The 16,945-nt window shown below is 45.3% G+C and overlaps 1 protein-coding gene across 1 annotated transcript in view; it reads right to left on the bottom strand.

Annotated features, from left to right (window-relative positions):
* The window catches only part of LOC118770726 (cGMP-inhibited 3',5'-cyclic phosphodiesterase A-like), a 105,046-nt gene that overhangs the window by 27,583 nt on the left and 60,518 nt on the right, over positions 1 to 16,945 (bottom strand). The window contains exon 3 of the mRNA XM_036518492.1: positions 1,786 to 2,046. Coding sequence (XP_036374385.1) covers positions 1,786 to 2,046 — 261 coding nt within the window. The remainder of the gene's footprint in view (positions 1 to 1,785; positions 2,047 to 16,945) is intronic.

The following is a 16,945-nucleotide window of genomic DNA, read 5'->3' as shown; positions in this document are numbered from 1 at the left end:
GTCGGCAGAGGTTTTGTCCTTGGCGTTGAGGAAAGAACAACTTCATCTGGAAGAACTGTGTGTGAGGCGGTAACAACTGAGATACAGACACACGCGAGAGGGATTGCTTAAAAACAGGAAGAGGGCCCATCAAAATATCTCATATTCAGAGAATTATTGATCCAGGAAATGCAAATGGATGTTTCTTCCCTGCAAAAACAACCTTTTTTTTTGTTTGAATGCTTGTTTCCCGGCAGACATCTGTTTTCGTTCACTGTCAGCCTGCAGAGTTCAGCGATGACTTCACTCTTACACCTGCGAGACCAAGTATTACACACATATACGTGATCTAGCCTGGAGAGTTCAGACCTCTGCTGACTGAAATGATAACAGATGGAAGATGTCATTACCTACAACTTACACGTCTGTGACATCAGGACAAACCTAGGTTAGCAGCAGCAGCAGCGCTGTTGTACTGTGAAAGAAATAGGTCAGCAGCAGTGTAGCATAGTGGTAAGGAGCAGGGCTTGTAGCTGAAAGGTTGCTGGTTCAATTCCCTTGCTGGGACACTGCTGTTGTACCCATGGGCAAGGTACTTAACCCAGAATTGTCTCAGTAAATATCCAGCTGTAGAAATGTATAAAATTGTGAGCTATGTAAGTTGTTCTGGATAAGACCATCTGCTGACATGACAACAGTGTAATGTAATGCGAAGAAGAACAGCATGACATCAATAGCAGCTATGAATGGAAATACTGCCTGAAATACCCAGTGTGCTATGGCCAGCCAAACACTAACCCTGGATTTCAAACTGACACAGGACACACATCGACCTACACTGTACAGAGCTGTCTAGCAGCTGCACAGCGACTGGGTTGAGCGTTAAATTAAATTAAAAAGGGGCACAGCGGAGCAGAGAGCTGGATCTAAAAGGCCTGGGTGCGCTGTGACAATCCACCGTGTTTCAGCCTGGGACCCTGAGCTACACCAGAGCGGCTTTATTTAGTCTTACCTACGCGTAAACCGCCGGAATGCATTTTTAAGTGCCGCGCTGTAAAACATTAAAAGTGCTCCCTGGCAACATGCGTCATTTGCTGCTACATTAGGCCCCGCCACACTTGCACGGCACACAGGCGTTAACGCTAACGCTAACGGGTAAACCCAGAAACAGCTGTAACGGGCCAGCATCCTCACTCAGCACTGCTTGAAAGGTAGGACTGATCTAAAACCTGATACCGACCTCGGCATCACAGGGCTGGAGAAAGGGGCTCAGAGGGGGGAAAAAGCCCCAAAACAAGTCCGGAAACAGGAGGCAGACTGTGGCCGTGTGTGTCACCCACAGGGAGACACACCCACAGAAACGCTGTGTCATGGCCAGCAAATTTCCCAGTCACATTTGGGAGGCCAGTGAAAGTGAAAACAACAGCTTCCAAGACGATGTGATGAGTGGACCGTGCTGAACATTACTAGGCATGTTATCCATCTCAGGGGAACCGATTTAGGGGACTGATCTGGGAACAGTAAGAGTAACATCCACCTGAATCTGTCTCCATTTATGCATTTATGCATCAGTGGACACTGTGCCCTAAACACAACACACTGCAGAATTTGGCAACATTCTGGGAATGTTACCTGTTACAACACCCTTACACTTAACATACTCTGAAAACACCTCAGTAAATTCCTACTATCCTATCAAATTATAACATTTACTTTATGTCTTTAAAATGAAACCTTGAACCCACGGCAACAAAGAGGTTACAAGAATACTGAAGGCGTGCATTCCCATGATGCACTGGGCCTTACCTTTGGGATGGCCAGCTTCTCGCCCTTCTCAGGGCCCTCCTCGGAGTCGGAGCAAGTGTAGGCGTCGCTGAAGGACCCCAGGGGGTTGACGCGGGGCCGGTGCAGGGGCTGGAAGGTGAGCTGGGTGCTGAGCAGGTTGCTGACAGCCCGCAAGGAGCTGCAGGTGTTGGGGGGCAGAGAGGGGTCGGCCAGCAGGTCGGTGATGAGCCCGTGGGCCTCTCCCATCACCGCAATGTCCACTGTCACGGTGGTGCCCAAGGACTGCGAGGAAGAGAGAGAAAGAGAGAGAGAGAGAAACAGAGAAACAGAGGATCAGACTTAGCTCACCTTCACCTTCACAAGGCTGGCAACGGTGACGCTGAACTGACGCAAGGAGTGACGCTGCCCCCTGCGGGCCGCTGCACGCGCGTGCGTGCGGAAATCTAAACCGCTCAGCGGGAGACAGGCACAGGGAGAGGGAGTGAGAGAGAGAGAGAGAGAGAGAGAGAGAGAGAGAAAAGGAGGGCAAGAGAGAGAGAGGTTAATCTCCTCTGCAATTCACCTCCAATTCAGCAACACTGACGCAAGGAGTGTGAGAGAGATTTACAGAGACTGAAAGAGAACGAGAGCGAAATAGAAGCGATAGTGCGTGTGGGGGAGAGAGAGAGAGAGAGAGAGAGATAGGAGGGGAGAGGCATCCAGAAAAGGAGAGGGAGAGAGAGAGAGGAAGAGAGAGGAGAGAAATAAGATAGAGAGGGAGAGAGAGAGAAGGCACGTGCATGTTAAAGGCTGGTTCGGACCAGATTTGGCAGCGTACGCGTTTCTACAGTCGAAGCGTCGTGGAGCGCAGAACATCGGACTGACAGTCAGCATCTGCAGTGAGATGCAGGAGCATCTGCCTGTGCCTTTACTCATCACTCCCGCTCACCCATTAGGACTTTTATCAGTTAAACAGTCAGTCATGATGCAGGAATAACCTCATTTTTTAAAAAAAAAGCAGGATGCAACATCCAGAACGAGTGTGTAAAAGAGGTCTTCCCTTCCCCTTTCATCTGTGAGTGGAGTGCAGTTCCAGCCCTATGAGCAAGTTCCCTGAAACAGCTCCCACAGTGAACGGACGCGCAGAGTGACACAGGCCGTTTCGTCACTCTGGCTCAGAGACCAATCAGGTGACGCCCACAGAACCCTGTGAGCGCTCTGCTTGTCTTGAACTACCTGCGGTCCACCAGCCCTACTGCTGTTACTGCTCAACCCATCCAGCATTTAAGCAAGCAAATCTATGCTGTGTATCACATGACATGGGCAATCACACACAGAAACACTCCACATTATAGTCTCCTGGGGGTAATCTATAACAGGATCTCTTATACATTTTTTCATAAAGAACAGAGCTTAACCACTGTCATCGAGAAGGCAGAAACAGAAGGACAATAGAGCTATTTTTTATGCCCATATAACTGGACTAAAACTGGTCCGTCAGGGTGTTGTATTCTCAGAATTTCACAGAAGCATTTTAATATCTGTTCGAGATCAAAATCTTTGCAGTGTTACAAAATGGAATGTATCTTAACTACGTTGCATAGCTACATTGCCAGCGAGCTCATGACCGCTCAGCATTCCTACTATAAAGCTACATGGACATGACATCATCAGCAGTCACCATTTTAACACAGCACTGCGGGCCCAGTGACATCATCATTGCTCATCGCTGCTGCTCTTGTAACAGTGCCAGGTCCATGACCCACCATCAATATTGTTATTTTTTCTGGAAGAGAGAGCTGTGGCTTATTCCATCTGCCAGGGCATCTGCCAGCTCTCATCACAGAACCCCCCCCCCCCGCCAACACACCCACACATTGGGGTCACTCCACCGCCTGGAGCCGTGGCCAATATCACCCTGATAATGGGGTTTGATCCTAACCGATTCCTGGCGCTGTCTGTAGGCTTATTTCCACTCACACATGTCTGGGTGCGCTTGAAGGTGGCCGCACTCACAAGGCCGTTTCAACTTATAGCCAGCTGTTGGTGGGCAGGGTAGAAAACAGGAAGCTCCAGGTACAGGATGGATCTGCAACGCAAGTCTGTGTGGGTGGGATTTATCTTGTGACATGGCCACCAAACATTTGCGTATTCTGACCTAAACTTCTGCTGCACTATTACGTAATTGACGCCACAACAGCTGATGGCAAAAGATTAAGTTCTGTCCTGCTGTCTGGCTTTGGTTTTCTGATGCCATCCTTTCCCTGAAAAACAATGCTTTTTTTTGTGCTGCAATTTTTTTTTCCACAGGCTTGATGTGAGCACAGCTTAATAACGCAGAGAAGTAGAGACCACAGCCACTAGTCACAGAAATGATCTAATCTCATAGATTAAAAGCTTCAAATAAAACTTCAGTAACTTAACATTGGATCAGATCTAATATTCTCAAATTTTGGTGATTGTACATTTTAAACTATCTGCTCATTCAGCCAGCTGCATTTGATGGAACACACACACATATATATATATATGTGTGTGTTCCCTGTATATTCTGGCCTCACTTTGGCTAATAAAGCCTCCTTTTGCCATTTACCGTTAGCATGATCAGTTTTGACATGTCTGGCAATATAGTGTTCAATTAAAAAAAAATATGCATATAATTTCAGTAATTGCACCACCATTACCTTGTCATCAATATAAGCATATATGAGAAGATCCACAGGCAGAACAATGGTGGCTCCTCACAGGGAGCCTTCTCCAGTATTTTTGTTGATGCTTATTTTAGGAGGAGATTATGCGAATGAATGTGCACTGCTAATGAATGACTAACAAAATGATATCCTCTCAATTCATGCATTAGTTCTGTTTATGAAGAACCAAGGGTTATCAGGGTTGTACATTACATTACATTAGTGTCATTTAGCAGACGCTCTTATTGAGAATGACTTACATATGTTACAGTTTTACATGTTATCCATTTATACAGCTGGATATTAACTGAGGCAGCTGTGGGTTAAGTACCTTTCCCAAAGGTACAGCAGCAGTGCCCCAGTGGGGAATCAAACCAGCTCCCTTTTGGTTATGAGTGCTGCTCTTTACCACTATGCCACACTGTGCCTCCTTTAGTGTTATAATGTGTTGTCCTTGTGCTGTTGGAGATGGCATAGCTTGGCGTGACAGTGGGGGGATTTGAGAGCTGGTCACAGATGCTATTTCAGCCTTTCCACACTGACCCCTACCCCCTTCCTAAAATGTTCTGAGGGATTTGGGACAAAGCTACCCCTTGGAACACAGAGCGTACTGACCACAGCTTTGCTGCATTCTACACTGTGCTGTTTTGGCACCGAGATGCAAACAAGAGGAAGGGTCCAAATATCAGGCCAAGCTGCAGAGTCAAGGCCACATTGGCTTCTGGTTCCAAGGCAGACACCCAGCTACTGATTTCCAAAATTCTGACATCAATATAATACTAATAAAGTATTAGCTCATTGAACTCAGCCTCACATTCACACACACCCAGTCACAACCAATTATCGATGCAACTTGAAAGAGCTTTTGATGTGCGACACACTGGACCCATTGGTGAAAGCGTGTACCAGAACAGCACAGCCAGTCATCACATCCAACCCCACTTGCTTCACACACTCTTCACGAAAATAACTCAAGAGCGGCGAAGTGAATGACAATACAAAGAAGCCAAGGGAGCGGCCGACAATCCTGAGCCTAATTCTGCAGTCTGACTGAGCGAGACTGCTTTTGTCGTTAAGAGCATCCTTCCTGTTTTTGAGCTGCTCACGCATTTGCATGGACTTTGATCTGGTCATTATTTTCAGAGCTCACGGCGAAAGGCAACACCAGAGCAGGGCTGGCAGACAGCACATGCAACATACAGGGAGATCCTTATATGGAGCCAGAGCCTTGGCGTGCACAGGCGCCACTCGGGCCTTCTTCACCCGAAAGCACCGTGACGCACAAAGCCGCTCTCCAATTCTTTTTATGGCCTGGCCACTCCAATTCAGGCTGCTAAAGTGTGCCCCACGACTGCTCACGTTCAGCTAAAAATGGCACAGTTGAGTCACGTTGCTGTTTTGTCTTTATCTTACTCTCTCTCCCTCTTCCTCTCTCTCTCTCTCTCTCTCTCTCTCTCTCGCACCACACACAATCTATGCTCTTCCTGTGAGTGTTTGCCTGTGAGATCGCAGACTGTCTGCTTGTGAGGTAACAGAGGGTCTGCCTGTGAGGTCACAGTGAGTCTGATCATCAGGTCACAGAGCCCTGCCTGTGAGGTCACAGAACATCGCCGATCAAGGGCAGAAGAGGGTCAGGGGTCAAGGTCGCTACTGATCCTCTGAGAAGAGCAGCCCCAACATATCCAGCACACCCTGTCACACTGACACACACACAGAGCTTTGCTCTCCTGCAGGGGGAAATGGAAAAGTTCAGAGAGCATCCGATTCCACAGCAGTACCTTAACAGCACCTTCCACAACTAAACACAAGTCACTACTCACTGGATAAACATTAATCCGGTATAAGTTTTAAGACCTTTATGTTTCAATAGAATCTTATCAGATTCAGGTATGGGCAAGCAATACATACACACACATACACACACACACACACACACACACACACAATGACACAACCAGCCACTACTCCACAATTACTCTGTTTATACTGGCAGCCAGTGAGAGGCTTGACCTTCCGTTCTTTGCCGCATGTGTGTGAAAGTGTATAATTCAGTTCTGCTTTGTGGAAGGTGAGGTGACTTTGCCCGTCAAAAATTATCAAGGTTGTTTTATTCCCCACACCACTTTCACACAGATCCCTTCTCCCTTGTGTACAATGGTTCCAGTCATTGCAATGTATACATCACCCTAATCAATTCCAACTGCCACCTAGTGAAAGGAGAGTACCCGTTCACTTGTGAAGTACATGTTTCCAACAGAGCAGTGGAAAAAAGTGACAAAAAGAAATACTGAGCTGCTAACTTGATACCAAAATTGAACATGTGCAGTCGTCAGTGTACATTTCAGCATATACTGAGTGATTAATATGAATAAATCTTCATTAGAGCAGGACTTTGAGATCCAAACAGGGGAAACTGTAACAGGGTCTGAGAGCCATATTATGCGAGCTTGTCTGTCCTGCTCTCTCTCCCTCACTGTCTCCTGAAGTACAGCTGCAGCTGGGGGAAGCTGGCAGGTCGCTGCTGGGCGGGTCGGTCCGGCAGCGTCTACATCTGCACCTCTCACACATCTCACAGGGTCTGAACACACAGCACAACTGAGGTGTGAAGAACTAAACATACACACACACACACATACGCAAATAGACACACTGTCATACATTCAGCCCACATAGACAAATATACACATACACACAATCTCACAGATGCACACGCACATACACATAGGCACACAGACACACTCTCCACACACGCTCACAGACAAAGGCACAAACTCGCATGCAAACATGCAAGCATACAAGCCCACACAGACCGGGATACACATACAGACACAATCTCGAAGACGCCCAGACGCGCACACACATACACACACACAAACACACAAACACACACTCATGATCGGGCATTACCCACATCATTACAGGGATCCATCTGTGCTTGTTTGACTTTCCAGTGATCTTCCCTGAGCAAACAGGCCGTAGCTCTTAGAGCAGAGCTGGTCAGATCCCAGTCATAACAGCTGAGGGAACACCAGTCCTGCCCGCACTCCATCCCGAATGCCGGGGGTTAAAGGAAATTGTTCTGCTCCGCCGTTTATTTTCAAACGTTCAAAATCCACTTTTCCTTCCTCTCCTCAACTTTTTTTGTCAAGCCCACATCCCTGGGCTGGCTCGAGGGTCCGTTTCTCCTGTATTTTCCTATGTTGGGATCCTGTTTGGGTTTATACTCGCATTACAGTACCTTCTCCTCGTCAAGACGAAGCTTTGCTGTAAGGCAGCTCCTGACTCAATCTTTGCTTTCATACCCAAGCAATGAGGCTTTAGCATTAAAGGGTCACACAGAAAACAGGTACCAACAAGGCACTGCTTTGAAGCTGCAACTGCTGTGGTGGATCCCCACCTAGTGGTAAAACAAAAGTATTGCCCTTACCTTGGGGGAGCTGCTCACTCATCAGCCGAGTGAGTGACCGAGAGACTGTACTGTTCCTAAAGCTACATAGTGGCCGTCAACTAAATGGCACATTTTGAGCGCATGTTTTATGTTACACGGCCATTGATACGCAACAGAAATACAATAAACAGCCATGAATACTCTTTTTGTCCAGACAGGATACTCATAACTTTGTGGTATATGTACAGTGGATTGTGTAACCCACATGCCATCTGAATTTGGCCAAGCAAATACTGCTGTGATATTGAATGTGTGTGTGTGTGTGTGTGTGTGTGTGTGCGCGTGTGTGTGTGTGTGTCTATTCCTTAATATGTGTGTGTACTTCTTATTTTTGCAGAAAAAAATATGGTCAAAATAGTCAAAAATATGACTAAGTAATATGACTAAATGGAGATGAACAGCGGATGGCACACACCACACACACTCAGAATAAATATAAATTCAGCACACTCTCTCAATCATGAAAAAACAAACAACAAACACGTGTTCCTCATCAGAAGGACGGGCAAACACAAGACCGCAGTCACTCACAGGGACCCGAAAGGGATTTCGCAGATAGGATTTTTTAGGGTTTAGCATTCCCCTATATGCTGAGTTAAACAAAACTGTGGTTGAGAAAATATGATTAATAATTCTTCTTATTAATGAGCCTGGCTCGAGTCAAAAACCACAGAGGCAATGTTCCGGCAACTGGGTTGGGGGAATTGGCAGCCTGCAAACTCCCAAAGACATGCAAAGCCCCTGTGCATAAACAATTGGTCATGAATACTCAAGCCCTGAGAGTGGTCACTGTCACTTTCGTACAGTACTGGTCCACGTTGCCATGGTGACCGGTGCTCCATTCGACAGAATTTTTGGCTATGTCTCCTGGCTTTCGTTTTTCTGATCTCCAAAATGTGTTTCTGGGGATTCACTCAGCCCAGACCTCAGAAACCCGAGAAATCAATGGCTGAATTAATTTACAGTGCAAATGATGTTGTTTCTTGATGCACATCACAAAGCAACTGTCCCACAGATATTACAGGACACCACCTGAAATATTATTCATTACCTCTGCAAGATATGTACCTTTGATTTAGTAAGTTGTACCATTAATAAGGTTTCTTAATCAAGGTACTTAAATTTGTTTAATTATCTCAATCATGGGTAGAGTAGCTGTACCCCAGTTGGGATTCAAACCATTGACCAGTTGACAACAGGTCCAGGAGATAAACATTACTCCACACTGATGCCCTTGAGAGTTAAGACAGTAACAAATACAACTCTAAGGGTAGGAGATACTTAATTCTAGCACAGTTTGCAGTGGAAAAATGTCTAAAGTCTAAAATTAGACAAGATAAGATGACAGGCATTCACCAACAAAATGACAATGTTTAAAGGCTATTTAAACATGCATACTCATGTGCTTTTTATTGCTGACGTTGTAATACATCTAACCAAAACGCATTTAACAAACTATGCCTATGACAAAGTGCATTGGTGGTTCAGTTTGAATGTGAAGTTCATTTCTACACACACACACACCCACAAAAACATACACACAAGTGTGGACACACACAGACACACACACATACATACATGCAGACACGCTACATACACTTAAACAGACAGACATACACACTCACATTCACACAAAATGCACATCACGCTCCAGGGGAATATAAAACAAAAATCACTCCCTGATTAAAGGTGGAACTCTCTTTCCAATCTTGTTCCTCCCTGGGACTCAAGCTTGTTTTTATGCTTGAAGCAGATATACTGCGGACACAGTGGACTATGGCAGAGAGACATCCCAGCTGATTAATCAATACAGTACATGGGGAAAACAGCCCTTCCAAGCAGGGCTGGCTGATTTCATTCAAAACATATTGAGTCATTAATTCAAATTTGCAATCATTTTATTTTTTCATATAATTGATTTAAATTGCATAAGAACCTCTCGTTTAGCTGCCAAATTCAATTCTTTTCAAAAAAAGTGGGCTTTATAAACTTTTTATGACTAGACAAACAATGTCATCATGCCATTTGCACTGTGCCATCAGGCTTTTTGCAGCAGAAATTATCGATAAGCTAGCAGCTACATAATAAACGTATTTACCAACCACTGACTGCCTAAAAGCTCTCTGGCTGTTGTGTTTCTATTACTTTAATGACATTTATGGTATCTGTCAGGCTGTTATTGTAAAAGGAGTTTCTGGGAAACTTTTCTTGGGTTAAAATCAGGTTAAAACAGGTTAAAACAGATCCCCAATGACAGTATGAATCATGACATGATAACAAAACATAAAACCCCACAGAGACTCTTCTATCCAGTTCATTTTTGAGTGCTTTGGCTCTGTGTAGACCAGGCACTTGGAGCTAGCCCTATGTCTGCGATGCCATTGCACTTTATTCCAGATTTTATTATGAGGAGAAGAGAAAAAAGAAAAAACAAACAAAAGAAATCACACCCTAGCAGGGCATTTATTATGAAAGGTCAGTGCAGTCCAACGCTAACAAGCAGGCAATCCATTCCCATGGGAGTGCAATGGTTGCGGAGAGGAAAGAGGAGATTCTAAGATAGGTGTGGACAGGTTGCGGGGCGGGAGAAGCCTCTGTCTAAGGGGGCTGTGGGCAGGGACGTGGGTACTGTGGGCAGGGAGGGAGGGCTGTGGGCAGGGATGGGGGGGGGGGGGGGCTGGGGGTGACGGCCATAGCTGTGTGCCGCAGGCCCCATAAGGTGAGCCTCTTATCCAGAAAACCGCATGCTTGCGAGACAGCATCCTGACACAGAGAGGGTCCAATGACAAGGGCCCAAAGACACAGGGAGGACCTGTGGAATCCCTGCTCATCTGCCTGCCAGTTTATCAGTCACTGGCTGTCATTCTGTCAGCCCTGAGCTTGGAGCAGTCAGTCTTCCACTGGGTCTAGGGACTGCTCACTAAGTCCATATGGCTCAAGGACAGAGACGGAGGAACACCAACTGCCACCCACAAGAATTCTGGACCAGTTTACATTCTTTTCTTCCTATCTCAGTCTTAACAAACTTAAAATGTTTAATACCGGATGAGTAACGGGCATAGTTATTTCCCAGAAACCAGTCGATGAATTCAAGTGATACTACACACAAACATGACAATACGCTCTGAGTAAAGACACGAGAAGCACGTGCAGGCTGGCTTTCGTCAGGACCCGACCCCACACGCTCCGCTGGCCGCCCCAAACCCACAGCGCTGCTGGATCAGTCACGCCTTCCACTGGTTCCCAGCCCGCCGACTGTGAAAAGGAACGTCTCTCGCCTCAGACAGACCGACCCACACGGCGCTCAGCTCTGTCGGCGCAGCCAGGAGCATCTGCGAGACCCACAGAGAAGGCCGCCCATTCATTTCCCAGAAGGAGCGTTTAGCTCGCTGACACCGTGCAACCAAGTCAGCTGTCATAAGGCCGAGCACTATTGCACTGCTGTTTCCCCTCATTTTACTCCGATCTACAGCAGGTTACCAGAGGACAAAGGGTTTTACAGCAAGAGCCAAAAGTAAAAGAGTAAAGGCAGCCAATTTCTTTATTTATGTCTCACAATAACTCAGCTCCCATTCAAAATCTGAGAGAGCACGTCTCGGTCAACATTAAATTTTACTGACAAGGATCAACCCTGAAATACAGACAATAAATAAGGTTAATCTCAGACAGCAGTTGGAGGACTGCAGTGTCGACCTAGATGCCAACAGATCACTCAGTTCAAAGGTCACCTGCACAGAAGAGTACAGGACCAGCTTGCACTAGGCATGTTTGTGTGAACGTGCATAACTCAATACCCACCTCATAATCCCCTTTCAGTGGTTCTGCATCTTTGAGTGAAAGGTCATATCTTCTGGCAAATGATGAAAATCTGTGATGCTGCGGTCAGCGATCTGTACATAACCTATTCTGCCTAAGGTATTCTGTCACAAATCTATAAATCTATGCAATGTTCCTCACCCTTATAACAGCATAAATCCACACCAAAAAGCAGATTGTTGCCGTCGACTTCTAAATCACTGGGGGCAACAGGCAATGTTTAAAGGTCAGAGGAACCAAAAATTCTGGAATGAAAGGTAGAATTTTTTCCCCATTTAGACAGGTTTGAGCACTCCTTCAGGATACATCCTGAATAATAAGGTTAATTTAACAGGGAAAAAAAAAATTTTGGAGTTTATTGCCACTTTAACATTTTCAGTCATTCAGCAGCTATAACCCACAGCCATGCAGCTATGGCCATCGGGCCCGTTTTTTAAACTTTAACGGCTCAGTGAGTATCTCATATCTGAACTCAGAAAACCCTCGGTCCCCCCATCTGTGCATGCCCCGTAGCCTCTTCCTGTTGGCTGATGCTGCTCTGTAGTCATTGGTCCATCAGTTACGGGAAGTGAATGATGAATCCTCCACTTGGCTTTAAAAAACACAAATTTTCTCTGTCTGTGACCACAGAGGGGGGCATTTCATCTAACCCTGCCGGATGGATCTTCATCCTTAAATATAACTATTGAACACAAGGAATTACAATTTTTAGTCGTCTAACAATATAATTTTATACTTTCAATAATTGCGTAAATCAGGCTGATGAAAAATAACTAGTGTTAGTGTTTTAGTGTTACATTGCTTTACATGCATTTAGCAGAAGCCCTTATCCAGAGTGACTTCCATCACAATAGGACATAAGTGTAACCATTCAAATTAAACGAGGAACAGTGTCACACCAGGCCCACAACACTCCCAGACCAGTGAGTGTGAGCACAACACTATTCAAGCCCAAGTGTTAAAATAAAACAACAGAAGATGTTAGAACTAAAAGTACTCTTATACGCTTACTAGACATAACGCACGCATAAATCCTCCTCTCCGAGCAGCGGATGAGGCGGCCGTGGTAGGGCTGAAAGTGCTCAGAAATGCAGTAGGGTGCCCGCACCCCGAGGGCAGCTGAGGTGCTGTGTGAAACGAAGCGTGCTCTGGACGGGTGCGTCAGCAGCGACACACAACCAATAGCGCTCTGTGTGTGTGCGTGTGTGTGTGCGCACACTTTAAACAGCGTCATTAAAACCATTACTGTATTTCACAGTGCCAAGGAGAAACTTTCCAGCCTCGCAGCGATTACGCACAAAGCCAGAGAAGCTTTAGAACTGCAAATGTGGTATTTCCTGCTCTCCACCATTAATATAAATAAACGTTTTTGTCAAAAAAAAAAATGCTGCACATTTCTTGCTGAGTGGCCACTTCATTGTGTCATTTTTAGCTGGTGCGCAACGCTTATGTCTCTGTTACATTAATAGTCTAGTCTGTTAGCAAAAAAACTGTTACACGGTGGATGTATAAGTAACCTAGACGGGCCACCCACCTGAAATTCCAACAAAAAGCAAGATATTAAAAAAAATGCCCACTAAATTCCTACATTGTAAATATATAAAGCATGAAATTTGGCACAAACATTCCTCAGATGATGTGTAAACCATTTTGATGGGGGTTCCTCTTCATACACTTTATATACACATTATATATTAAGAATGTATCCTTTAAAATATGCAAATCATTGCCATTTTGTTATTTTGCACTATAGTTCTGCTTTGCAGTAATGTATTAATGTATACTATTAATAATATTTAATATATACTCTTTAATGCACTTGCAATATATTAAAATGACAGCAACATATTCAAATATTAAAAACGTTCACAGTTTTGGACACCCCATATAAGATGAGCTCTATATAAGCTCTACCAAGCTTGGTGCTTGTATCAATTTTTCAGAATAACAGGCTGGACTATGAGCCCGCAGTGGCTTGATGATGCTGACCCAGCGTGTGGAGTTACCTCATATTAGCTGCTGGCGATCCGCTATGGCGGCAGACAACGGCAGCGGCAAAACGAGGCACATCCTGTTTTCTTGTTTGTTATATTTTCCTTTCCATGTTTGAACAAGCGACGGTGAAGAGGGCAGTTGTGGACAGCAGGAAGCATAAATATCTCTTCTATATAGAGTGCTCTGTGAAAAAAAGGTCTAGTGGCCTGAACCCTCTCTGCTTTCCGCGTGGGAGTTTGCCGTTTTTCGCTACGGCTCTTTCTGCATCTGCCACTAGCCTCCAGTAAACAAACAAAAAGAAACAAACACTTTTAAAGCAAGAGCAGACTGAATCTAATCATCACGATTCCCATTTCACACATCTGCTTTGACGATCGGGTTTTATTGATCGAGAGTTTGGGCTCAAGACTGAGCTTCTTTAATTATTTTACGCCAGCTCGACGTTCTCAGAGTCAGAAATAAGCACAATAACTGGCAACAGTCCACGTATGAATTTCCCTGGACTCTGAAGTTCCAGACCCTCACAAAACTTTAAAAGAGGAAAATAAATATGGAATATGAAGAACATAATTTTCTGTAATTGTACCGTAAAATACAATTAATTTGGCCTCAGAAAGCGCCATTTTTATGCATGTGCATATAGTTTTATGATCTGGCACATATTTTGACATAAATTAATAAAATATTCCATCCATTTTTTCCACATTCAATTTAAGATAACTATATTAATGTGCGTACAATTATCAAAAAAAAACCTATGAGGACTGAGACACACAAAAAAAGATCGAGAGAAACAGAAGCAAAGAATTACCCAATGATTTCCTCGAAACGCGGATGAGGCCATCTTGCAGATTTCCGCATTGCACTCTGAATCAAATCACCTTGAACAAAATGCATTAGGCCATTCCTCACTTAGCCGTTTATTACATCCTGTGATCACAGCATTCCCATATTACCTGGCAGTAATGGACTCTCCGAGGCCTATTTCCTGCAGTGTGTGAATGTGCGTGGGTGTGCTTGCTTGCGTGTACGTGCATTTGTAAGCTTTCTGTGCGAGTGTGTGTGCATTGTGAGCACGTCTGTGTACGTGATTTCTGTTTTGTGTGTGCATGTGTGTGTGTGTGTGTGTGAGCATGTATGAGTACATGTATGTATGGCATATGTACGGGGTGCAGTGCATATGCCTATGAGAGCGCATATGAGTACATGAGTGTATGCATGTACATATGCATGCATTTGTGTGCATGTGTTCATGTGCATGTGTTCATGTCCTATGCAGTAGAGGGAATAGCAGCCTGGCAGAACCAAACGGGGCCGGGAAGTGGTCCAAAGGTGACAAAAGAGCAGCGGTGCGCATAGGATTGTTTCCACAGGGTCACGCTGTCCACAAACAAAACGGGACAGCGTGCGGCCGAACTGTGACAAAGCCCGGCCAGGAAACCCCGAATCAGGCTCCGCAAAGGCGGCCATGTGGGAGCAGGCCCCGAGTGGGCCCGTGCCGACTGAAGGGCTTAACGGTTATTAAACCGACGCGCCAACCTGAGAATTATGCCCGCTGCTCGTTCGCGGTGCCGTCCTGTAACACACTTCACAGCCCCGATGACGTGCACACTGATCGAAGGGGAAACCCACAAAACCTGCCGGAATTCCTGAACCTCCTCTGAGGCTGCAACAGAGAACCCGAAAACAAAGACTCCACCCAAACAAAGATCGCACTCTCCCTCTTTCTTGCGTCAGCTACATCTTCCTGCGTCTTTCCCTCACTGTCCTCCTCACGTGACCCCCCTCCTCACACTGCTTGCCCCTCGGAGAGACGCTAACAGCCCGGACATGAAAGGAAACGGTAGCGCACGAGGCCGGCTCAGGCGGCTGAAACGGAGCCAGGCAGATGGCAAGCTGCGTCTGTGGGAGAAACAGAGGCAGCAAGGCGTAAAGCTAACGTCTGCGAAGGGCTGACTGGCGGAAACAGAGGGCGGTCTCAATCAGAGCAGGCCTCGTCTCTCTGAACGTCAGAGAGAACCCCTACGAGGAGTACAACGCACACAGCAGGACCTATTCAAACACAGTCCGTAAACAAGGGTGGCTTTTTCTGTTGTTGTTCCGCAAATGCGGTGTTCCTTATACAGTGTGGTAATGGCCAGACAGCCTGCCACAGCCCACCCGAGAACCACCCCTCCGGCCGCCTAGCAGTCTCTGGACTGTGAACTTGCTGGATACTCTCATTTACAAGCCTCCTTGTGTTTCTATTCAAGCTGTCTGTGTCCTTTTCCACTGCGTTTCTCCACCCGCCTTTTTCTGGGGTCAGGGAATAATTTCCATCTTTTCTGAAATTGGTCCGAGTGTTTCTTTTTTTTTTTTATTTAATTTTATTTTCCCATTCCCCTTGGAAAATGTAATCTGTCCAACAACTTTGAGACACTTCAGCTGTGCAAAATGCACAATAGCTAACTTAGACTAACTGATAATCATGTTAGAGAATATGACAACTTCCTACTGCACCAATAAAAAAGTAATCAGAAAATAACATATTATTGCTAATAATAATTATTCTGCCAAGTATCAAGGTGCTACCAGATGAAAAATACCAAATAAACTGTGAGCCCAAATATCAGAGATTTGTCACTGATTGGTGGTGAACTGCAGTATGAGATGTGGAAGTCATTAACAGATTGTTGCATTGGTGAAGGCTTATAGAGCATTGTAAAATGGGTTATGGAGTGACAGTTGATGGATGTAAATACATTTTTGGAAGTTGATGGATTGTATGGTAAGCGATGAGTTGTAAGGTGGATGACGGATTGGAAGGTGATGGACTGTAACGTAGATGACAGATTGTAAAATGGGTGATAAATCGTAGGGTAGGCGATGGATTGCAGGGTGCTGGGTGATGGATTTTGGGGTAGAGTATGATAGGTGATGGATTGTAAGGTGGATGATGGAATGTAGGATACTGTAAAATGGGTGATGGATTTTGGGTGTATTGCATGATAGGTGATGGACTGTAAAGTGGATGACGGAATGTCAAATGGGTGACTGTAGGGTGGATGAGGGATTGTAAATTGAGTGTTGGATTATAAAACACATGATTAGGTATATGGTGGGTGATGGATTGTAACATGGATAAAGGATTGGCGGGTCAGTGATGAACTGTAAGGTAGAGGACAGTCTGTCAGGTCAGCGATGCATTATAAGACGTATGATGGATTTCTGGGTGGGTGATGGACTGTAAGCAGAGTGATGAATTGTAAAAGGC

The sequence above is a fragment of the Megalops cyprinoides genome, chromosome 23 (genome assembly GCF_013368585.1).
Source record: "Megalops cyprinoides isolate fMegCyp1 chromosome 23, fMegCyp1.pri, whole genome shotgun sequence".
In the NCBI taxonomy this organism is placed as follows: Eukaryota; Metazoa; Chordata; class Actinopteri; order Elopiformes; family Megalopidae; genus Megalops; species Megalops cyprinoides.
The sequence above is the reverse complement of the archived record's forward strand: the minus strand, read 5'-3'. Positions and strand labels throughout refer to the sequence as shown.